Source organism: Sitodiplosis mosellana, unplaced genomic scaffold, assembly GCF_009176505.1.
Source record: "Sitodiplosis mosellana isolate CC-2019 unplaced genomic scaffold, AAFC_SMos_1.0 Smas_scaffold_3, whole genome shotgun sequence".
In the NCBI taxonomy this organism is placed as follows: Eukaryota; Metazoa; Arthropoda; class Insecta; order Diptera; family Cecidomyiidae; genus Sitodiplosis; species Sitodiplosis mosellana.
This window is the reverse complement of record NW_022595246.1, coordinates 3,224,301-3,246,792: the sequence shown is the minus strand read 5'-3', so window position 1 is coordinate 3,246,792 and position 22,492 is coordinate 3,224,301. Positions and strand designations below refer to the sequence as shown.

General features: G+C 35.4%; 8 protein-coding genes across 11 annotated transcripts; 7 read left to right on the top strand and 1 right to left on the bottom strand.

The window, feature by feature from the left end:
• Positions 1 to 45: 45 nt before the first annotated feature.
• Positions 46 to 1,839, top strand: LOC129566427 (syntaxin-16). Its single transcript, XM_055442359.1, has 4 exons — positions 46 to 345; positions 423 to 556; positions 735 to 910; positions 1,026 to 1,839. Exons 1-4 carry the CDS (start codon positions 265 to 267, stop codon positions 1,685 to 1,687), a joined length of 1,053 nt encoding a protein of 350 aa, XP_055298334.1. The 5' UTR covers positions 46 to 264; the 3' UTR covers positions 1,688 to 1,839.
• On the bottom strand, positions 1,782 to 2,824 carry LOC129566430 (RNA-binding protein pno1). Its single transcript, XM_055442361.1, has 2 exons — positions 2,477 to 2,824; positions 1,782 to 2,404 (listed from the first exon to the last, which is right to left on the bottom strand). The coding sequence occupies exons 1-2, from the start codon at positions 2,710 to 2,712 to the stop codon at positions 1,897 to 1,899; spliced, it is 744 nt and encodes a 247-aa protein (XP_055298336.1). The 5' UTR covers positions 2,713 to 2,824; the 3' UTR covers positions 1,782 to 1,896.
• Positions 2,812 to 5,111, top strand: LOC129566428 (39S ribosomal protein L39, mitochondrial). Its single transcript, XM_055442360.1, has 5 exons — positions 2,812 to 3,096; positions 3,176 to 3,358; positions 3,473 to 3,614; positions 3,762 to 4,299; positions 4,972 to 5,111. The coding sequence occupies exons 1-5, from the start codon at positions 3,027 to 3,029 to the stop codon at positions 5,035 to 5,037; spliced, it is 999 nt and encodes a 332-aa protein (XP_055298335.1). The 5' UTR covers positions 2,812 to 3,026; the 3' UTR covers positions 5,038 to 5,111.
• A 586-nt stretch (positions 5,112 to 5,697) lies between these two features.
• On the top strand, positions 5,698 to 9,630 carry LOC129566437 (digestive cysteine proteinase 1-like). The gene is made up of 8 exons (XM_055442372.1): positions 5,698 to 5,939; positions 7,057 to 7,377; positions 7,561 to 7,818; positions 7,957 to 8,401; positions 8,505 to 8,533; positions 8,621 to 8,996; positions 9,098 to 9,218; positions 9,326 to 9,630. The coding sequence occupies exons 1-8, from the start codon at positions 5,897 to 5,899 to the stop codon at positions 9,389 to 9,391; spliced, it is 1,659 nt and encodes a 552-aa protein (XP_055298347.1). The 5' UTR covers positions 5,698 to 5,896; the 3' UTR covers positions 9,392 to 9,630.
• Positions 9,631 to 9,795: 165 nt separating this feature from the next.
• LOC129565667 (uncharacterized) lies at positions 9,796 to 11,697 on the top strand. The gene is made up of 4 exons (XM_055440778.1): positions 9,796 to 9,817; positions 10,180 to 10,506; positions 10,618 to 10,855; positions 10,959 to 11,697. Exons 1-4 carry the CDS (start codon positions 9,796 to 9,798, stop codon positions 11,281 to 11,283), a joined length of 912 nt encoding a protein of 303 aa, XP_055296753.1. The 3' UTR covers positions 11,284 to 11,697.
• Positions 11,698 to 11,724: 27 nt separating this feature from the next.
• LOC129566440 (uncharacterized) lies at positions 11,725 to 12,727 on the top strand. Its single transcript, XM_055442376.1, has 3 exons — positions 11,725 to 12,027; positions 12,124 to 12,257; positions 12,494 to 12,727. The coding sequence occupies exons 1-3, from the start codon at positions 11,793 to 11,795 to the stop codon at positions 12,614 to 12,616; spliced, it is 492 nt and encodes a 163-aa protein (XP_055298351.1). The 5' UTR covers positions 11,725 to 11,792; the 3' UTR covers positions 12,617 to 12,727.
• Positions 12,728 to 13,182: 455 nt separating this feature from the next.
• Positions 13,183 to 18,378, top strand: LOC129566436 (dnaJ homolog subfamily C member 7-like). Of its 3 annotated transcripts, none has more exons than XM_055442370.1 (9): positions 13,183 to 13,537; positions 13,606 to 13,806; positions 14,082 to 16,247; positions 16,318 to 16,406; positions 16,485 to 16,692; positions 16,783 to 17,445; positions 17,509 to 17,603; positions 17,670 to 17,868; positions 17,946 to 18,378. In XM_055442370.1, the coding sequence occupies exons 3-9, from the start codon at positions 16,148 to 16,150 to the stop codon at positions 18,251 to 18,253; spliced, it is 1,662 nt and encodes a 553-aa protein (XP_055298345.1). In that variant the 5' UTR covers positions 13,183 to 13,537; positions 13,606 to 13,806; positions 14,082 to 16,147; the 3' UTR covers positions 18,254 to 18,378. The 3 variants fall into 3 exon arrangements, with proteins under 3 accessions (XP_055298345.1, XP_055298346.1, XP_055298344.1); XM_055442371.1 differs by having other exon boundaries at positions 14,016 to 16,235; XM_055442369.1 differs by having other exon boundaries at positions 14,016 to 16,247.
• Positions 18,266 to 22,421, top strand: LOC129566438 (dnaJ homolog subfamily C member 7-like). Of its 2 annotated transcripts, XM_055442374.1 has the most exons (5): positions 18,266 to 18,704; positions 18,862 to 18,956; positions 19,069 to 19,273; positions 19,348 to 19,868; positions 20,159 to 22,421. In XM_055442374.1, exons 1-5 carry the CDS (start codon positions 18,380 to 18,382, stop codon positions 20,192 to 20,194), a joined length of 1,182 nt encoding a protein of 393 aa, XP_055298349.1. In that variant the 5' UTR covers positions 18,266 to 18,379; the 3' UTR covers positions 20,195 to 22,421. The 2 variants fall into 2 exon arrangements, with proteins under 2 accessions (XP_055298349.1, XP_055298348.1); XM_055442373.1 differs by lacking the exon at positions 20,159 to 22,421 and having other exon boundaries at positions 19,348 to 19,981.
• Positions 22,422 to 22,492: the final 71 nt, after the last annotated feature.

The window sequence follows — 22,492 nt, the reverse complement described above, 5'->3', positions numbered from 1 at the left end:
GGTTAGATTTTCGTGACGCAGAAAGTTGCGTGAGTCAATGTGACAGCAGGGTTGACAGAACGTTGACAAATCACATACAAACATTTTACTTTTTTTGCCTGCATCTATCGATTTCGTTTGCATACAATGCATTCTTTAACATTTGCGATAGATAAGAGCGAAAATGTCAAGTAGCAAAACAAATTCCATTTGAAATTTTGTGAAAATCGTCTATTGTAGTTGTTTTTTCATTTGATTTATTGCTATTATTGAGCCGCTAGCAGAATGACGTCAAGAAATCTCACCGAAGTGTTCTTTTTGATGCGAAATAATTCCGTACAAAATCGGAGTATGTACGATGATCGGGTAAATAGTTTTTGTTACTTTGCCAAACATATGGAATGGCGTTTTGATGATTTTCATTTGGGTTTTTGGGTTTTTAGAGGCCCAGTGACAGTGAGAGATTGCTGCAGCGCACACTCCGAGATGCAGAAGAAGGCCTAGAACTGCGGGACGATTTTGCATCACCACCCATTTGGATGGACAAACTCGAAGAGGCACAGTATACGATTTCAAAGTATGGAAAACAATTGAAAATGGAAACATCTCTTGAAAATTCACAATTTTTAGTTGGAAATTTCGAATCATTTCCAAAGATGGAAATAACTTGAATGACCGTTTAATTAATCAATTGATCAATTAGTAATTATTGATTATAAGGCAATTAATTCCATTGATAATTTCTCTTGTTCCAGAATTAAACCAAAATTAGATGAGTTGGGTTCATTGCATGCCCGCCACTTGCTGCGACCATCGTTGGACGATCGATGTGAAGAGGAAGAGCTCATTGAAAACCTCAGCCAACAAATATCCAAACTGATTTCGTCAACACATCGCCACATTCAATTTATTCGATCTAGTTTAGGACAAGGTATGAGCTTTGTTGCTTTTTCGCATTGAGGAAATGTTTAGATTCTATTCAATCGAACATTTTGACCTAATTTTCATTTTGATCTATTCACTAATTCGAAATTGAATTTTTCCAGGCAATAAGCTGGAGCAAAGACTAACCAAAAATGTGGTGACCCACTTATTGCTATCACTGCAAGATGTGACGTACCGTTTCAAGTCGAGTCAATCAAACTATCTACGGCAGTTGAATTCGCGTGAAGCCCGGTCGAATGCATTCTTTGAAACGCCAGACTTTACGACAATCGACCTAAACGATGGTTCAGGCGCTGGAATTGGCAATGCCGTGGACACATTCGACAATTTCCTAAAGCCAACTACCTCGAAACCATCTGCGAATCCGGATTATTTTGATCAAAGTGACGAACAGATCGATGAGTATTTCCAGAAAAGCATATCGCAGCAAGGGCGAATGACACAACAGCAATTACTGCTGTTCGAAGAGGAAAACACAAAAATGGCCGAACATCGCGAGAAAGAGGTCATCAAAATTGTGCAATCCATTGCGGATTTGCATGATATATTCAAAGACCTAGGCCAAATGGTCCAAGAACAGGGCACTGTTTTGGATCGCATCGATTACAATGTGGAACAAACACAAACCCGTGTCACTGAAGGATACAAACAACTGCAACGAGCTGAAATGTACCAACGAAAGAATCGCAAAATGCATTGCATTTTAATCTTAGCCACTGTCACCCTGTTCATGATGATCCTATTAATATTCACTAAATTTTAACATTCCTTTGTTTTCGGTCGACATGTGTGATTTGTCTGTGAGCTTTATCACTTATTTTATTTAAAAGGAGAGAAAAATCCATTTACTCGATGTATTTATGTTCTAAATATGTATTTTATTCGATTCCATAAAAATTATACAATGCAAGTGGACTTAAAATTAGTTTGAATAATTTGATGTGCCCTGTGCACATCAAAGCGAATTTTAAATTAGATTCTTTCCGATACGCGACTGGCAACGGAGCGCAAATTGCCGTAGACTTTGCTTGGCGGTGAGCCAAGAATTAAATTACACAGAGCCCGTCGAGCCAATTGGATATTTTGATAGCTTCCTAGTACGTGGATTCGGGTGTCGGCGATAACGATACGGGTTTTTGTAACGTTTTCGATGGTGAATTTGGTGCGACCACCTTTACCAGCCAATCGGCCGACGGCACGATTTTCGTGATCACCTCGCAATGTTTTTACATCTTTAATTTCGAATGTTTCGATGAACAGATCCTCCAATCGGAGCAAAGCCATTGCGTCATCGATGTCAAAACCGTAAACAAAAGCCTTGACGAAGTCAGCACCTTTCTGTAGATTTGAAACGTCTGGTGTTTCGGGGCTCAATCGAATTTCCACTTGACGCGCTTTCATATTGAATCGCACTTGCAACTTCAAATTCTCAACCAATGGCTCGAAGATTTTCAACCAGTTGTCCTTCAGTGGGGTATATCTAAAAGCAATGCAAGGCGAAAAAATTATTAGCAACGAATGCAAAACACATTGTGAATTTTTCTGTACAAACCTGTGTGATGGCACTGGAACTTTACGGATTTCAACATTGGCCGGCTTCTTTCGTTTGGCTTTTGGTGCTTGAGTTTTGCGTGCACCTTCGATGCCACTGGCTTCGTCCACTTGCATTTGTTCCTCAGCTCCGGCTGATGTGCTGATTGTTCGCTTTTTACCCGCTTTTACCTGCTGTCTACCAGCTGGCGGCAAAAAAGCATCAGTATCAATGTTGGCACTTTTATCCACTTCCATGTTTTGGGCGATTTGTTGGACTTTTTGTCGAATTTTTTTGGAAAATTTCAAACTATTTTCAATCGCAATACAATGAAAGCACGTGTGAATCGCAACAAACGAATCAGCGAAAAGAACAATAAGTATGGCGATTGACAGTTCGACCAATGTGAAGTTGGCTCACACACTTCACACGAACTGTCATCCATCGCCAGACACACATTCGTTCGACGATAACATTTCGAATTGTGTGTATGTCGGATTTTTAACAAGAGAAAAACTTTATTTAAATTAATGAAGTGAATGTTTTTTTTTATCATAAGATTTAAATCAATATGAACTCACTGAGACGACACATCCCAAGGTTATCGACGAATTTCCAAAATATCTACAAATTCTCACAACGTAAGTAGTGGGTTGCCGCATTTTTAGGTTAGATTGAAAGCAAAATGTTATGAGAATCTCTTTGGATTTGTGTTTTTAGGATGGGCCTCAACGCGAGACGATGTACGACGCTATCAAAATGAATTGTTTGAGTTGGAAAAGAAACGACAACGAGATGCTGTTGGTCGAATTGAGAAAATTGAAGTGCGCTACCTTGGTTTGCCCGAAGATTGTACACTTGTTATGAACAAAAACCTGTCTACACCGTACAATTGTGCACAACGTAAGGATGGAATTTCGAAATTGTTTCAAGTTTTCTTGCTAGCACAGCTTTTGTTCGGAGTTTATTCGGATCAAAAAATCTGTGAATTTAATCACAAATCTTTTATTCAAACAGATTTATCGGATGTTCACTGCAACCGATCCGCAATAGCTTTGATTGATGGTACAATTCCATGGGATATGCACAGACCATTTGAGGATTCATGTACACTGCAGCTGTTGAATTTCACCGTTGCCGAACCATACTTGGCTAATCGGTAAGAAATCAAAGTGTTTATTCGAAAAAAAATCAATAATTTGTTACTAGGTCTATTTGTAATCTTTAGTTCAAAGTGCATCTGAATTCATCTAAAAACATGACCAAAAAATTATTTCCTCACACAATGTTAATTTCATTTTTCCAGTGCATTTTGGCGTTCGTGTTCGTTCATGTTGGGCGCCGCTCTATCGAAAGTCTTCAAGGATTCAGTCAACATTCAATTGCACAGTTTCCCATCACCGAATGTAAAGTCCGGTAGTTTCGTGTATGACATTTCATTGAACCATCAAAACTGGAAGCCAAACAAAGAAGAGTTGCGAACCATTTCAGCTGAAATGGTGAAAATGGCTGCAAAAGACCTGAAATTCGAACGGCTTGAGGTGATGCACGATTTGGCTTTGGAAATCTTCAAAGACTGTCCATTTAAGCGTGAGCAGTTGCCAAGTATTTCAAAAGATGGTTCAGTCATTATTTACCGTATCGGAGATCACATTGACATCAGTCGAGGACCAATGATGGGATCAACGGCGCTACTTGGTCGATGCACAATCGGTGGTGTGTTCAAAATTAGCGATATCAACAAAACAGATAGCTTTTATCGTGTGCAAGGGGTTGCCCTACCCAGAGACATTATTCTAAATCACTATGCATACGGCATCTTGGAGGATCGCATTAAGGAAATGGTGAGTGAAAACATATGTTGATTGAAAATAACACACACATTTCTATTGACTAGATCGAGAGGAGAGTAAGTTCATCTGACTTTGTTATGAAAGAGAAGAGCAAGTTTCTTTCGACTCAAAAATGGTTAAAGGCGAGTATGTTCATTTTTGGCGGGTCCTCGCGGTTTCCCAAGGTTTCCGCGGAACTGATAGGAGATAACAACTTGGTGTCTTCGACAAAGTTGTAGCATTCGAGGTTTTCTATAACATTGCTCAAGTCAGTTCTCTCTTATCTCTTATCAGTATCGCGAAAAGCGCGAAAAATGATTAAAAAAAAAGTTCTATATAAAATTTGCTTTTTTATGTGCGCGATTTGCGCGCAACTGATAAGGGATAAGAGATAGATGTCTTCAGCAATGTTATAGAAGACCTTGAGTACTACAACTTTGCAGAAGACACTATGTTGTTATCTCCTATTAGTTGCGCGAAAACCGTGAAGACCGCAGAGGCTAGACGGTACTACAACATACTCTACTTTAACGCCAACAGAATCGTCAGAAAACATACTCTCCTCTTTCAAAATATATTAGAATTTTTTCACATACTCTCCTCTCGATCTAGTCAATAGATTTACAATGTTGTTTACAGCATGTAAAAAAATAATATTCTATCGTTGTAATCGTTTCCTTCCAGAATCCAGCACGTTTACCAACTGAACCGATGGATAAGAATGTGTACGGATACGGAAAGTTGGCTTGAATGGTGCTTTGAATATCCTATCGTTTTGTTAGAATATTTTTTAAGAATATTGCAAATAAAAGCGGAAAAACGTATTCAACTTGGTTTTAATGTTGATAAATTTTTAGTTAGCGATAAAACCATGAAATTTCACTTGAGTTTTTCTTTTCGGACGTTGAAATTTCGTCCAATTATCATCAAAATTGCCAGACTTTTGATGGAAACGACTCTATAACATGATTAATTTAATCGTTCGCATTAGTTGAAAAAAAATGATGAAATTAATCGGAAAAACGAGATATAAATAAGTTCATAGGAACAATTCGATTATTTGGATTCAAACTCCACAATTCAAAAACGGTTTTTGCGTCGTCGATAACTTCGTCGTTTTGTTTCAATCAGAGCAAAAATCGTTTAATTTCAATGAGAGTAAGAAAGAGAGAGAGAGAGAGAGAGAGAGAGAGAGAGAGAAAACATCACTCAATACATTTGATTTATGCTGTGAGAATGGTGTGATGAAACATCAGAATCCACTGAACGACGAGAACGAACGATAAGGCTCTCGTCACAAGAACAATGATAGACGATTTTCTTCTATTCCTCTTTCTCACATTCGCTGTAGCATCTTCGTTTATACTCAATGCGAGTGTATTTGCACTGCTCGTACGAACTTCGTTGTCTGTGTATGCGTGCAACAAGTTGTGAGAAGAATAAAATGTAAGTTCATCGGCTATTTTCGAAATTAGTTGAAGTGTTGCAGTCGAGTCGATAGCACTGACTCGAACGAGGAGAAGGAAAAGAAATACTTTCGCTTTTTAAATTCACTTTATCATATTCTGAGTTCATTTTATTTTCGCCGAGAAATAATCAATATTCTGCGATGAAATTGGTGTTTCTCGTTTTAAGTGCACTTTGTATCGGTGGTAAGTTGTCTTTGTAGTTTTTGCCATCTAAACTGCTCGCATATATAAACCGATTAGTGTAGCAAGTGTCATATGCCATGACAAACACATTTTGCACATTATTCGTTCAATTAATTGAATTAGGCGACAGAACAGATTATGTTTTAATACTTGCTCTACTTGAAGTAATATTGCCTCTGTTATTCGATGAATTTTTTTCTGGAGAAATGCACTTTTTGCACGATTTTCTTCATTAATTTTAGACATTTTGAGCATTAATTTTAGAACTAAAATTAGAATTCAGTTATTTTCTCATCACATTTTCATTTTCTCTGAACCAAAATGCACGATGCATCTTTGAGACGGTTTGTCTTTGTTCCAAGAAAACATAACGTAACGTGCTTTGAATCGACTAGATTCGATTTGTTTTGAATTGAATGAATCTTTTACCTGGTATTTAAGGATTCATGAACATTTTTTCTTCAAACTATAAATATACAAACCATTCGAATCAGCTGTGTTAACAGTTGACTTGTTTGAAATTGAACGCAGGTAGAATAAACTCATACTCGGATAGGTTCTTCATTCTATTGTGTATCAAACTTTGGGTTGCAAGCAATAAAAATGTAGTCAGTGTTTATTTTAAATGTGAAAACAGAGAAGAAAACATAATAACTGATAAACATCTGTTCAAAAAAAAAACGATAAATTCAAACAAAAAAATAATCTCGTTGATTCCAAAGAACTGCACATGACATTGACGAATAATGATCGCGATTCATCACAAAAATTCTGTGAAATATTCGACTGTTCATTGTTCGATTATTTTGAAAGAAAATGTTTTTTGTGTGTGATCTTCACGAAATACATTTATTGCGACTTTCAATCTCTTTCCCAAACCGAGAGAGAGAAAGAAAAAAATCCGTTTGAACCGATTGCCGTTATCTCATCCGATTCGAAAATAGCACGAGAGCACGCAAAAAAGGAGAGAAACAAATGAGAAGAGGCAAAATAGAATCGAAATCGATAAGCAAAACACGCATCGGTTCACTTGTTAGTAAATAAGTGAGAACAAAATAGGAAAAAAACACTATTTGTGAATAATAAGTGCGATTACATAATTTTTTTCCCCGTTAAGCATTGGCTACGAAACCACCAAGATGGGATCCCGTTTACACTGTGAAGGGTATTTTATATATTCCCTATGCTGAAATTGAAGAACCGTTCGAAGCATGGTTTGACAAGCACACAAATCGCTCGCGTATCGATTATTATGATGGCACAGTGAAAACCTATCAATTGAGCCGTGAAGGTGATTTTGGCACGTCATTGAAAATTGCCCCTGTTACAACCGACGAAAAACCAAATGAAATCACTTGCTTACAAGTTAACGGCACCAGTGATAATCGCATCGAACCACAATCCATTTTACCCGATTGCAGAGAGTTTACATTGGCTGGTAATTGATTTTTTTTTTAGTTCATTTGAATTTTATTTTAACTTGAACAATTTGAGTTGAAATTGTTATTATGAGTGATGCAAAATTATTACGAAAGAAAAAAGTCTAAATGTTTCATTTGAAAATGTATCGTTTTCAAGATGTTTCCAAGATGTTTCATTATTGTTAATTACAAATATTTAGGTACCGAGAATCTGCTTGGATGGTCATGCGACAAATTCATTTTCGAAGAAACCATCGGCCAAAAGACCAACAAATACACAATGTGGGTGCGTTACGTCAAATCACCAAAATATCCAGCTTCACGACAGCCAATCCCTGTTCGTTATGAAATGCGTGGCTACAATACATTGTTGGGCTCACATTATGATCATTATCATCTTGACTACAATTCATACGTACACGATGACATTCCAGATGATATCTTTGAAGTTGATCAAGGTGAGTTGAATTTTCATCCAATTTCCCATTTTTGTCTTCATTCTTTTCATTTGGTATGAGAGTAGTACTCTTTCGGTGCGAAACATATGGCAATAAGATTTTCAAATAATCAAAATGCCACATCCCTCCCTCAAATAGATAAACCATGCGTTGGTTTCCCCGGTCCAGGCAATGGCCACTATGCTACATTCAATCCAATGAAGGAGTTCGTACACCCAGCCGAATCGACGCATGCTGATCTTGAGCACATTCGTTTCATGCGAAAGCATGGTGTTGTGTATGCCACAACGGCCGAACGAGTGCAACGTCACAGTGTGTTTATGCAAAACTTGCGTTACATTCACTCAAAGAATCGTGAACAATTGGGCTTCAGTTTGGCGGTGAATCATTTGACCGATCGCACACCAGATGAACTCAAAGCATTGCGTGGCTTCAAGAGAACGGTTGGCATTTACAACGGTGGCAAACCATTCCCATATGAATTGGATGAAGACACTTTGGAAGATTTGCCAGATGACTACGATTGGCGTTTGTTTGGAGCCGTTACACCAGTGAAAGATCAATCCGTTTGTGGATCATGCTGGTGAGAAAAATAAACTATGAAAAAGTTGTTCATATCAAAAACTTTTCGACAATTGCACAAATTTTGTCTCACAACATAACATTATTTATTTATTGGCTATTAGGTCTTTCGGTACTAGTGGTGCCATTGAAGGTAAAAATTATTTTAATCCAACATCGAGGTCATAAAATATTTTAAAAATAAGAACTTCTTAAAAAAAATTATGCTTTTATCCCTAAGGTGCTTTATTCTTGCACAATGGCGGCAATTTGGTTCGTGTATCGCAACAAGCTTTGGTCGATTGCTCATGGGGATATGGCAACAATGGATGCGATGGTGGCGAAGATTTCCGAGCCTACTCGTGGATCATGCACAACGGTGGTATTCCAACCGAGGAATCGTACGGTGGCTACAAAGGCCAAGATGGATTTTGTCATGTTGGAGCTTCGAACGTTACACTCGTTGCACCAATCACCGGTTGGGTCAATGTTACCACTGGCAATCCAAACGCTTTAAAAGTTGCTCTTCTCAAACATGGTCCAATATCCGTTGCCATTGACGCCTCACACAAGGCATTCAGCTTCTACTCGCATGGCGTTTACTTCGAACCAAAATGGTGAATATTTGATCATTGTTGATGATTTTCTTTTTTATTTTGTTTGTGTTTTAATTCTTTTCAATTTTGCCTGTATAATAATTTTTTTTTTAATTTTCCAGTGGAAACAAAGAGAACGAATTGGATCATGCCGTCTTGGCTGTTGGCTATGGCATCATGAACGGTGAACAATACTGGTTGGTCAAGAACAGTTGGAGTAACCTCTGGGGTAACGACGGCTATGTAAGTACAGTCCTAAAGTGAAAAGTAACGACAATAACTCGAATCTATCGAATACTGAAATCGAGCTCAAAATTAAAATATCTCGTTTTTCCACTGATTCCCTACAGGTTTTGATGTCAGCTCGTGACAACAACTGTGGTGTTCTTACTACCCCAACCTACGTTACTTTCTAAGCAAATTTTAAAACACTCAATTCAACTATTAAGCAACATTTTATATTAAAATACAATTTTATTTTTCACTCCATACCAGCCAACCAAACGCGATAGATGGTCTGCTACGGCAGAACATTGATATTAGAAACAAATGTTTAAGAATCAATTCATTTTTTTTTTTCAAGCCATAAATACATTATTTTGTAGCCATTGATACTATTTTTTGAAGAAAATAATAAATTTTCGAGAAAATTAAACAAGTTGCATATTATTTCGGAATTTGCTCATGGCATTTCAGCTGTAGTATATTATTTGAAAAGGTGGAGGCGATTCGGTCTAGACAAACAGTTTAGCAATATTTGAGTATTTGTTTGGATATTTGCTTTATTCAATTTATGAGTAAGAACTTCTGTTATGAAAAAATGTTGATTTCGGACTGGTTTTGTAAGTGTAAGAAGAATGCGATGAACGTTTTTGAATGCTCGCTATTTTTGGGCATTGTTCGAAATGTTTCAAACAAGTTTGAATATTATTCAATAATGTAAATAAAAACCAGACATACGTTAGATATTTTTCATTAATACACATAGATACGATGGACCGTTCCTGATGATAATTGCGAGCAGATGTCATTGCCCTTTACGTAATAGATGCTATCGGTGCTTTGCCTTAGAAATTGAAAGAAATGTTAAATAATGAGAGCAATTATATGCAAACGTTATAGATAAGACTTTGAACACATAATTTCTTCACAAGACAAATGCATAGCTTATAATCGACTAATTTATTTTGTAATCGTCGCTCAGGTAAAACATTATGTTCACCGCCGCCTCAATGGGATCCTGTCCACAGTGTCAAAGGTGTTTTGTACACTCTATCCGCAGAAATTGAGGAGCCATTTGAAGCGTGGATCGATGAGCTCCGAAAACAGTCACGTATCGATTACTATGACGGCACCGTGAAAACGTATCAATTGAGCCAAAGCAGAGTGCATGGCACATCACTCAAAGTGGTTGCAGTTACAACCGATCAAGAACCAAATAGAATCACCTGTTTGCAAGTCAATGGCACTGAACATCGCCAAATTAAATATCAGCCCATTTTACCTGATTGTAAGGAGTTTCAATTTAGGAGTTTCAATTGATAGGTAAGACAGAATATGAATACGAGTAGTAAACGTAATTTAATCTCATTTGAATTTTTTTTTTGAAGACATAATCAAAATGTACCAAAACATTCCGTAGACTCAGAAGAGCTGCTTGGTTGGAAATGTGACAAGTTTGTGTATGAAGAGATAATCGATCGGAACAGTCAGAAATACACAATGTGGGTGCGATATGTGGAAATGCCAGATTCAACTCGTAAACCAATTCCAATTCGCTTTGAAGTATTAGGTTGGGATAATTTGATTGGGGCACACTACGATCATTATCACCTGGATTATAACAACTATTCGAGTGACGAAATACCCGATGCTATATAATATAGCCTATATTTGAAGTGGATGAAGGTGATTTCTGTCATAATTTATAATAAAATCTCATTCGACTAGAACATTTGTCTAAAATAGCAATTGCCATCTTTCTACTCTGAACACAGGTAAATCGTGCGTTGGTTTCCCAGGACCTGGTGTTGAACATTACGCAATTTTCAATCCAATGAATGAGTTTGTCCACCCAGTTGATTCATCGCATATTTATCTCGAACACAAACGTTTCATGAATATACATGGAGTTGCATATGCAACAACTGATGAAAGAATGACTCGGCAAAATGTCTTCATGCAAAATTTACGCTACATTCACTCGAAAAATCGTGAGCACTTGGGATTCAGTTTGACAGTGAATGCATTGGCCGATCGAACTCAGGACGAGATTGAATCGATTTTCAAGAAAAATTATTATATCTAGTTTCTCCGATTCAAGTGCTAATACACAATCATTATCGTTGTATGTATTTTTCATAGCAAGCCAATGAATGAACTATAATTTAGAGAAGGTAATCATTAGAATCGTCAAATTGTATTTGTAAAATGACTAAAGAGATCAATGAGTCATGAACATGACAAATTCGTGTTTGTTAGATCAATCTTCGCTTTTATTTCAGAAGGATAAGTGTTTTTAAAAATAATTCGATTAGCGTATAATTGCCATTGTTTAGTGAGACACTCAAAATACATGATTCATTATCCATAGGCCATTGAGATAAAATTCTAAGAAGAAAAACTCACGAGTGTTGTTCATGATCTGTATCGTGTCACGAAATCAATAATTTTTCCAGTTTTAAATTTGGTCAATAACAATAAAAGCCTGATAACAGCCAAATTTCAAGTATAAAAGTCGATAATCATTCGAACAAAAATCAGTTCAAATCTTCTACTGAACAGTTTACTTCGAAAGTGCAAAATTCAATTCGCAAAATGTTTCGTTCAAGCGTTTTCGTTATTTGTTTGGTTTCGGCCCTTGCCTTCAATCTTGTCGAATGTTCGAACTATGCTTTGGGATCGAAAGTCGAATTCAATTTTGTGCAAAATTTAACCGATTTCTTGGCTGCTTACCCGGGCATTCAGTTGAAACGATTGGCTAGAAAAGTGAGCTATAATGGACCAACCGCAAGAACTCAACTTACGCACCGAATGGGCAACCGTATAAGTGGTGAGTAGCTGTTTTATCCTTCTCAGTGAATTAAGTCAAGTTATCTGCCATTGAAGAAGCGAGACACTATCTCTTAACATCATTTGAATTTTTCAGGTGATCGACTTTTGGCAACCGATTCAGCCAGCCAACAATGGGGTCGACCACAAGATGTAAGACTCAATTTGAACTATCCCAAATCTGGAGGATTTGGAGAGGTCATCACCTATCTTGAAGTCATCACTGAGCAGGTAAAATATTAACGTCACTTCTATTTTAAAACCACTTTTGAGTTGATGAATTAAAGTACGATTTGCTTGATAACGATAAATGCAAACATTCATTTTAAAACGAGTTATCGGTTTATTAAAGTGTTCGCTTCTATTCACACAAGGAATAAAAATATATCGCTTTATTTTTTCCTTTGAAAATAATTCACAAAAATGCAAAAAATATTTAAAAAATACTTTTCTTAAATCAATTTCAGAGCTCGAATTTGGGTAGCGCTTATATCGTCTCGGGAGGAGTCGGAACAAGACGAATCTCTGTTGTTATTGAAGCAAAACAAACTCTCTACTGGCAATACAGAGCATCGATTTTCGGCTACTAAACCCATTGTGTACTATTTCATTCCAATTACTGGCATGTGTAAAAGACACAGTTTGTTCCAAATGTTAATTTCAAACTGGAGAAAATAAAATAATTCACCAACGCAAACATATTCTCATCGTATCGAACTTTGGATTTAAACGTCGTACGGCGCTACCAAATGCAAATCTATTTAAGTGTTTAGCACCAACGAATGTGAAGATTTGTTCAAAAAAAATGTTTGCGCTAATCTTGCAATTTAAGAGATACATCACAGCACACCACAGTAAATTGGAGCGTCCTTAATCAATTTTTTACTGGCGGCAAGCTCCATAATGGATGTTGACTTGTTTTATTCATGGTAACTTTGATCTTGTTTTGTGTATGTTCAAAACCTACATATATTCTTGGGCTGAAATTGCATTAAATTGTTGGAATTGTTCAATGAACAATGTTCATACAGATTGAGTTTTTTTCCTTCATTTTCAATACACTCATCGTTTTGGAGCTGAAATTACCGACAGCTTTTTATTCGATAAATGAATCACTTTGAATTATAGAAATGTTTTAATTGTGAGAGCATTCTATGTCGAAGCAAATCAATATAAGTTTCATGATGAAGTTTATGTTGAAACTGTATAGATAAAAGAATCTGTTCTGACTATTTCGCGGAATAAATGTGATAGAAGCAGTTAATTCCCGGAATTCTTACGAACACTTTATTTCGTGATGGACTTTAATTCGAATCAGTTTTACAAGTCATGCGATATGCTATCTGGCAAAAGACTGTTTTTCGATTGAAGGAAGTAAGTTTATCAGTTTATTTATTTCGTTATGTATACTGCCTTCTATTTTTGTCCGAAAAATAACGATGTCCAACTGTATAAAAGAGCTGTTGCAAAAGTGAGAAAAGTTATAAGGAGATCACTCCAGGAACGAGCAAGTAATTAGCGCATTCCAACGTTTTCATTCACTCTTATACAAAATTGATTTAATTTTCTTTGAATTTAGTTAGCTTTTTCCAGTCGTCTTGTGATTTTCGAATACGTTTGAAGAGATATAAGGATTTACGAAACAAAAGATTCTGTGATCAGTTCGGCATAAAGTTCGTGTTTGTCACATAAAATGGCATTGAGATTAAAAAACCGCAACTCCACCTCTTCGATTTGTTTGTTATTGGTGCTAATACTGAGTGCAGAGATTGCAGCAAAAGTTAGTATTTTTCTAAAAAAAATTATTGTTATACACAAGAAATTTTATTAGAAAAAATAATTCCTATCTTAAAGATAGGAAAATCACATTTTGTTTTTGATACTTTGAGTTTTCATGCCAATTTCTTACATTGATCGAACACAAATTTGTAAAATGTGCATAGCACCAATTCCATAAGTCCACTTAAAAAGTATGATATTTGCTTCCAGGTTGATCCACCCCCATATGTTATGAATTACTCTCATTTTTGCCGAATTTGTGCAAATTGGTCAAAGACGGAACGTTGTGCTGATTATTCAATTCCATATCCAGTAGTAACCTACACTGACTATGCGGATAATGTTGATAAGTTCATTGAAAAATACCCAACTGTTACCGTGGAAACAACTGGCAGAGCCAAATCCGGTTCTACCTTCGGTGAACCATGTAAAAATAATTTTGGTGCAGTAACATTTGAAACAATCAATTTTATTTACGGCAATTTTACCAATAAGTACATATGTCAGGTTCATTATTATTATGTTATCTATGATGTGGGTGTTGAAATTGGCCTTGGATTCAAAAACGCAGGGAATAAATTATTTTTAAGACCTTTTGTAAATGGATGGATGTATAGTGTTGGCTTATATTCAAGATGTTTGGATTTTGGTCTTGCAGTAACTCGCTTAACATTTAATCCAAAATTTGAACCAAGTGTGGTAATGGTGTAAACTTAAAATGGAATGATCTACATTCTGTTCACGCAATTTACACAGTTTCGTCCCAATCTCTTCTTTTATTTCACAACATAGAATTTTTTGTTTTTTTTTCTTCAAAATATAAGTAAACTGAAAGTGCAATGAAAATTAAATGTTCAACAATTGTTTAGTAATAACCAATTCTTTAATTTAAATCGAGTTGTTTCTATTCCATTTTGAAGTTAGTGGGGAATAGTTTTTGTATCAACTTTCTGTTAGTTGATTCTTACATTTTTGACGACCTTTTAGGCCTATATTTTCCACATTTTTCAAACGATTTTGATAAAATTTAGTTTCTTTTATACAGAGATGACTTTAGCGCGCCCGAGTATTTGTGTTGTTTTTTTTGTTTTTTTTTTCTTCGTTATACTTTACCATTTTGGTCAAAAAAAACTTTGTATCAATATTCTGTGTAACATAACAAAGAACAGATTTTGAAAAACCACATTTATATTAGTAAAATATGAAGAAAAAATCTCCAAAAGTAGAAATTGCGTAATATTGCGAAATTGAGCCAATGCGCGTAATTACTAGCTGCATATGACTACACAATGCGAATGCCGGGGGCAGAAAATATAAGCTCTTCCTCGTCATGTTACACAAAATATTATTTTAAAAAAATCCTGGCCAAAAAGCTAAAGTAGAACGAAAAAACAACAAAAATACTCGGAGTGCGCTAAAGTCATCTCTGCTTTTATATAATAATCTGATATATTTTAAAATACAGTATATTAAATATACAATATTCGCAATTACCAATCGAAAAAAATAGACAGTTTTTGTGACGTACAAAAAGTTCTTTAAACCCTAACAATATAACAATCTGTATGCATTTTAATTAAACAGATTTTTTAACCTATATTGTGTCGTGTTATTTTATTGGGAAGGAATACGAAGCTTTTAAATCGGAATAAAAACGATTAACGTTTGATTTTTCATTATTATTATTGCATCAAACAAAATATGTGTAAAAGAATAAACATTGATAGAAGAAAAAGGACTGATGGTGGGCGAAATTTGTATTATTTCTGGGAAATCGGAGGCAACGAAGTAAATACTGATAGATGTGATCGTCACATCACCAAACGATGGTTTTAATTTGATAAATCAACTGACCGGAGTAGTAAATATTCTACACCAGTGTTGTGCAAAAGTTAGCCATATATACTTGATTGTACATGATGATCTCACCCAGCATAGGTGCAGAATACTTCGTATTGTTGTTGTAATAAAAATATAATCAAAAGACTAATATTTACTAACAACAGAAAGACGGACGAATGAGTGTTCACGTGCACATATATATGCGTATGAGGATGTAAATGTATAAGAATAAAAACGCAACAATCAGCAGACGTATTTGTTTATGATTATATTTATATATGGAAGTGTGTTATGAAGTACGCTGAAAAGACATGAAGTTTGAAATTAACTGCGTATGTGCACGCCACTTGTGAATTGTTCTTATATTGGTGTTATTTGTCAAACTTTAGTCTACCAAATGCATTTTAGTGGATATTTTCTGAATTTTATGGTTTTGAAATTGTGTTATAATTAAAAACGAAACTCAAAATCCATTATAAGTTTGGTGATTGTTTTAAAATATGGATAAAACAGAAATAATATCGACGGGCGATCAGACGCCAAGAAATATTGCTAAATATTGCGAAAATCAAACTACAGACCATGAAGGTGATAAGAAAAGTAAGATATTTGTTGTGTTTCTTTTCTTATATAAAAATGCTTATTCCTTTTTTCATATAATAATTCGTAGACAATAATCCTGAAAGTTGCACCACAAATTTTGATTCAGCAAAAGAGAAATCTCTCATTAACTGTAGCAACGTTTTGGAACGGATAAAGGTACACATCATCAGTTTTTCTATTAGACAAACGATTGCAAACATAAATCTGAAACTGGTCTTTTCTCATTTAAAAAAGGAAATAACAGATTTCTCGGCAATGCTTACATCTATTAACCAACCACATTTGAATGATACTGATCCTAAATACATGCCCTTATACTTGAGAGACGTGAGTGATATGATGTTACAGTTCAAATCAATAATGGATCAATTTGATGCAACGCACGCTGATGAAAAGGTGATGCGAGACAATGTTATCAATTTAGAAAAAACCATGCAAAAAGGTAATCAAGTACCAAGAGTGTATTTTATTCATATTGATCAAATATTCATTCACAAAATATTTTTTGGATACTTTGTTTCGGATTGTATAGGCAAGGATTTAATTGATTGCGAAAAATTTACTGAGGCGATTGAATTTTATACAAATGCTCTTGAAATGTGTCCGCATAATGTGTTGTTAAAAGTCAATTTGCTACATGATCGGGCCGTTGCATATTCAAAAATGGAAAACCATCAAAGTGCTATCGATGATTGCAATGAAGCGTTGGTGTTTTGTCAAACAAACGTTGAAATTTTGCTACTTCGTGCCCAGTGCTACGATTTTTTGGGAGAACTGGAAATGTCGATGCAGGACTATGAAGTCATATGTCGAAAAAAAGATGAAGGCAATGAATCATTCGACGATGTATCTAAAAAGCTTGAATACGTACAAACCAAACTGAAACATAAACTGGCAGAAGAGAAAAATGTCAAAGGATGCGAACATTTCAATAAACGCGAATATGGAATGGCGGTGACACAATTCACTCAAGCTATTGATCTGTGGCCCGATAACATAGTATTCTATTACAACCGATCCCAATCTTTATTCAAATTGAATGCCTTTAAACATACCATACAAGACTGTATGCAGATGGTCAGCGCCGTAGCCAGAAAAAAAATTGGAGGGTGTGTTTCCACAAACGTTCTTCAATTGCGGAATTGCGAAAAACTTGCCCTTCAGAGCTATGCAGAGAAGCAATACCTAAGCACAAGTATGTTAAATTGATGTTCAATCTAAGCGAACCCAAATAATTATTAATATTGAATTTTTGCAGTTCTCCATGCTAGCCGTGGCCTAGACATCTTTCCCAATAATGCGAATTTGATACTTTTGAAAGCAGAATGTTTCATGCATCATGGCGATATTAAAGTATCGAATGCTTTCGACTATTTCATCTAAAAAAATGTTATTTCATTATTTTCGATAAAATTTTAGGAAATTCTGAAGCTTCAAAAACAATCAAATTTGTTTGGTGCAGATAAACTTTATCTCAACAGTCTATGCCATTACTGCAGAGGAAATTTAGATGAGTCATTATCAAGTTTAGAAGCAGCACTCGAAGATGATCCAAATCATGACAGATCGAAAATGTTACAATCGAAACTAGAGTGTCTGATTGCGAAAAAAATCGACGGTAAAATATTTCAATTTATGGAAATTTCAAAATTATTTTAATTTTTGCTTCAATCGGTTATGTTGCCAAATCCCTAGGTAATAATTATTTTATACAGCGTCGCTATCGTAAAGCTATCGACGTGTACACAGAGACTTTGGAGATTTCATCATCAAATAATATGTTTGACTTCGAATTACTGTACAGTCGGGCTACGGCACAGTCAAAAGTCGGAAATTCGCATAAAGCAATCATTGATTGTGATAGAGCGTTAAACATTCGACCGGGTCATATCGATGTTTTATTACTTCGTGCAAAATGCCACAAATATGTTGGTGACTTTAGAAAATCTCTCGAGGACTTTAAATCGGCGTTGAACAGTGATGCAGTAAGAGAAAATGGCTGACAAAAAGAAGATATCACTTCGAATATAAATGGTTTGAAACCATTGTTGAAAAGAGACGATGCGAAAAAGAAGAAAAAAGATGGGGACCAATATTTTGACGGTAAAAACTATCGAGATGCTTTGAAAATGTATGATGAGGCAATTTCCTTATGGCCGGAAAATGTTTCCTTTTATGAGAGCCGAATCGCATGCCTGATGATGATAGGCGACTACAAGAAAGCTCTCGGAGCATGTCGATCCATATTGCTGTTCTCAAAAGGATATGGGTACATGGTGAAATGTTACGTGATCCTTGGTGACACCTTTGCTGCCCAAGACATCAATCGGAAATGGAAAGAAATTGAATCTGAAAATGACATCATAATTGAATGCAAGAAACAGTGCAACGAATTGATCGCATTGGAAAAAAATGCTACGAAATATTATAACAAGAGCAATTTTCAAAAATCACGTAGGTTGAATCATTTTGTTTTTAGTTACGAGTTGAAAAATAATCACAAATCCAGAAAACAGAGAGACTGACTGTAATAATTATTTCCAAACAATATTTAAATTTTGCTAAGAAATTAAAAACGGTTTTTTTTTTCGTTTGACAAATACAATTTCAGTCGAGTATGTTGATGAAGCCTCGAAAATTGCCCATTCCTCAATCAAATGGAAATTACTGCGCGGCGAATGTCTAGCATTGCTGGGACGCTTCGAGGTAAATTATGCTCGTAAATTAAGGGTTCTAATCGTAGTTAATCTGATCGGATCAGAACTATAGACACTAGTAAGTCAGATGGATTAATGGGTGTATTTTCGTTCGTTTCCAGGAAGCAAATAATTTAGCCGTAGCATGTATGCAAGCTGATCCATCTAGTGCTGATGCGGTTTATATACGTGCATTGTGTTTATATGAAAAAGACTGGGAACTGGGGCTCAAATACTTTGAAAATGTACTAATTTTAGATCCTGACCATAAGAAAACGATAAAAAGGATCCTAACTTTGAGAAAGTTCAAACAAAAAGATAAAATCGGTATTGTTTTTATCAAAATTATGTCGTTATTTGAGTAGAAAATCGTTATTCATTATTCTTGTTTCTATTTATAGGGAAGAAATTGCTAGAGGAAGGCAAATACCGAGAAGCAAGTGAAAATTTCTCACAAGCTCTTGAAATCGGTCCAGTTAATTCGACAATTATTCAGAATTTGTTGTATAATCGTGCTCTTGCAAACTCAAAGGCTGGATTCGTTCGCAATGCGATCAACGATTGTACCAGAGTTGTGAAAAATAGCGTCCTCTATACTAAAGTCTTGAGGCTGCGGGCAAAATGTCATTTCACTATGGGGAATTTCCAAAAGTGTATTCAAGACTTTGAAGAATTGTTAAGAATCAAAAGATCTGCTGATGTGGAAACCATGCTCAAAGAGGCGAAAAATGCACTGCGACGATCACAATCGGACAACTACTATGATATATTAGATGTCCCGAAAAATGCCACTCAAGGAGAAATAAGAAGAGCATATTTAAAACTCGCCCAAATTCACCACCCTGATAAACATTCAGACGCTTCAAATGATGATAAGGTCGAACAACAAGAAGTGTTCAAGAAAATAAATGCTGCTCACGAGGTACTAAAAGATGCAAAGAAGAAGAAAGCGTACGACAAAACAATGAAATAATATTGTGTCGTGCTGTGTCAATGTTAAACAATGATTAACAACAATGTTTAAACATTTATTTCATGAAGAATATTGATTTTTTTAAAATAATGATTTATTAAATATATTGAAACACGTTTATTATAGATAATATTTTAAGGAACTAGAATAAACAATATCAGAATTAAAAGATCCACTTTTGGCATTTCATAGGGTAGTAAACTGGCATCACATTGACTTTGAATCGACTGTTTTTTCAGGTATTTTCCGGCGAGAAATCCAAACAATTGCCATAAAATGGTCGGTATTGCGTCATAATGTGGAAAATGTACTAAAAGTGAGGAATCCCGTGTGCAAATAAAATGTCTAACAGTCACTCAGTTGTATGTAACTGTATGCAGTGATAAACAACTAAAACTGGCTAAGTTGATTGAAATCATGCGTTTTGTATGGAGACAATCACGTTTAGTTATTCTTTCAGTCAGTCGACTAATTTGGGACATTTTGACTAAGAGTGATTTGTGATTAAAGTTAACTGCAGTTGCTTATTTTGTTCGAGACAATCACTTTTATCAGTCAAAATTTTTCAAACGGGATTTATTCAATTTTTCCATAAATATGGATTTTCAGTCGCCGACTGGCACAGGTAAACGACCTTGAAAATTGCAAATTTTAGTATTCTAATTTTTCTTTTTGGGTCAAGCCACGCATGAGAAAATCGAAACTTGCCCCAAAAAGCCTACCCTACCTTGAGATTTGCACATGTTTTTGAACGGAAAGATTCTCAAAACACATAGAGAAATATCAAATTGACTTAATTACGGTTTATGGCTATGTCCGACAACATCCAATTACATTCAAATAATCTGGATTCAGAAAAGGATCGATTTCATGTATGAAATAGTCGATCTACGAATGTCAGTGTGGAAGTGCCGCATTAACTCGCTTAGGATGGCATTGGGCCAAATTCACTATAATTCAATCTATGATTTTTTTACAATTATTTCGTATGAACTAATTGTTTTTCATAAGGTGATTGGTTTTGGGTAAATTCGTATTATTTCAATACTCCAATGAAACAGTATTGAGAACGGCTTTCAACCATTTTGTAAATCGATGAGAATCGATTTGAAACCACACTCTAAATGACTAGGCAAGCGAACGAGTTAAATCATTTCTTTATTTTAAAGAAAAGATTTTGAGGCGACTGCGGATTCGAACCACAGGTCTTTGGATTGCCGGTCCACTGCTCTAACCGCTAAGCTATCGCCACCCGTTCTTTTGCCACGTCATTTTTTGAGTTGAACAGAGCGCTAGCAACTGTTTTAGTTTTTGGTGAATGGTGTGACTTTTTTCGTCACTGGTTTCATTCGGGGTTTCGAATCCGCAGTCGCCTCAAAATCTTTTCTTTAAAATAAAGAAATGATTTAACTCGTTCGCTTGCCTAGTCATTTAGAGTGTTGTTTCAAATCGATTCTCATCGATTTACAAAATGGTTGAAAGCCTTTCTCAATACTGTTTCATTGGAGTATTGAAATAATATTAATTCAATCTAGTTTAATTGCGCTTATCATTGAATTATTGAAAACAATTGATTGAATGGTCGGGTAGGCCACTAATGGCGGAATGAAACAGGGATTTTTAACTTGGTAAATAAGCACACAATTTCAAATTAAAGCGATTATTAATCAATTATGCCCACAATTTGATTGAAAATCAAGGTTAAAGTGTTTAATTGAAACACTATTAGGCAAATTGTGTTTGAACAATTCAAATTATATTTTATTTTTTATTTTATTTAACACCGCCAAGCTCTGGCTGAATATAATGTGGGTTTTGATTGGGGTTTGGCAGGAAAAGAGTGCAAGACTGTTACATATTTAAAATAATAAACAATTTGTGGCAATAGGTTTCGATAACTATCAGTTCTCGCCTCGTTAAAAACCTGGCTCTTTTCGTAAATTATGCGGTAATCACAATAGTAGGAACATGGAAACGAAAACAGTCATGCAACCAAGATGGAAATGCCTGATATTAGTCTATGGCAAACGGTCCAAGATAACCTTTGGTAAACGTTTCCAAGGGACAAAGGCTATGTGAAGCGTTTAATTACGCGTTAATTTGAGACTCTAGGACAGCAAAAGTCGTCGCTCAATTTATACCGGTAGATAAATTGACGAGAAGTTTTACGTCTGTAAAGGCAGATCCATGTTGATTGCAGAGTGCATTGAGTTGACATGGACTATGATTTGAAACGTAACTAGAGCATTTGATGCTATTTGATAAATAATTCACATTTGATTTCAATGATAAGAATATTAAGTCGCCAACTCGTGGATGGCTTTAACAAAGAACAAAATGAATTTACAATAAATAAGTGTAAACATCACAGAAAGGTATCATTATTTCAATACATATGAAAGGAATGTACGGAAAATAATTCGTCAGAATTTTAGTATTGATTTTTGCTGCGTGATTTGTGTGAGCTCAGTTGAATACCGCGCGGGTGGAATATGAACGAACGTATGTAAGTACTATTTTTTTATGTCCGAAAATGTTCAATTTTAATAATAAATTAAAATTCATTTTCAATG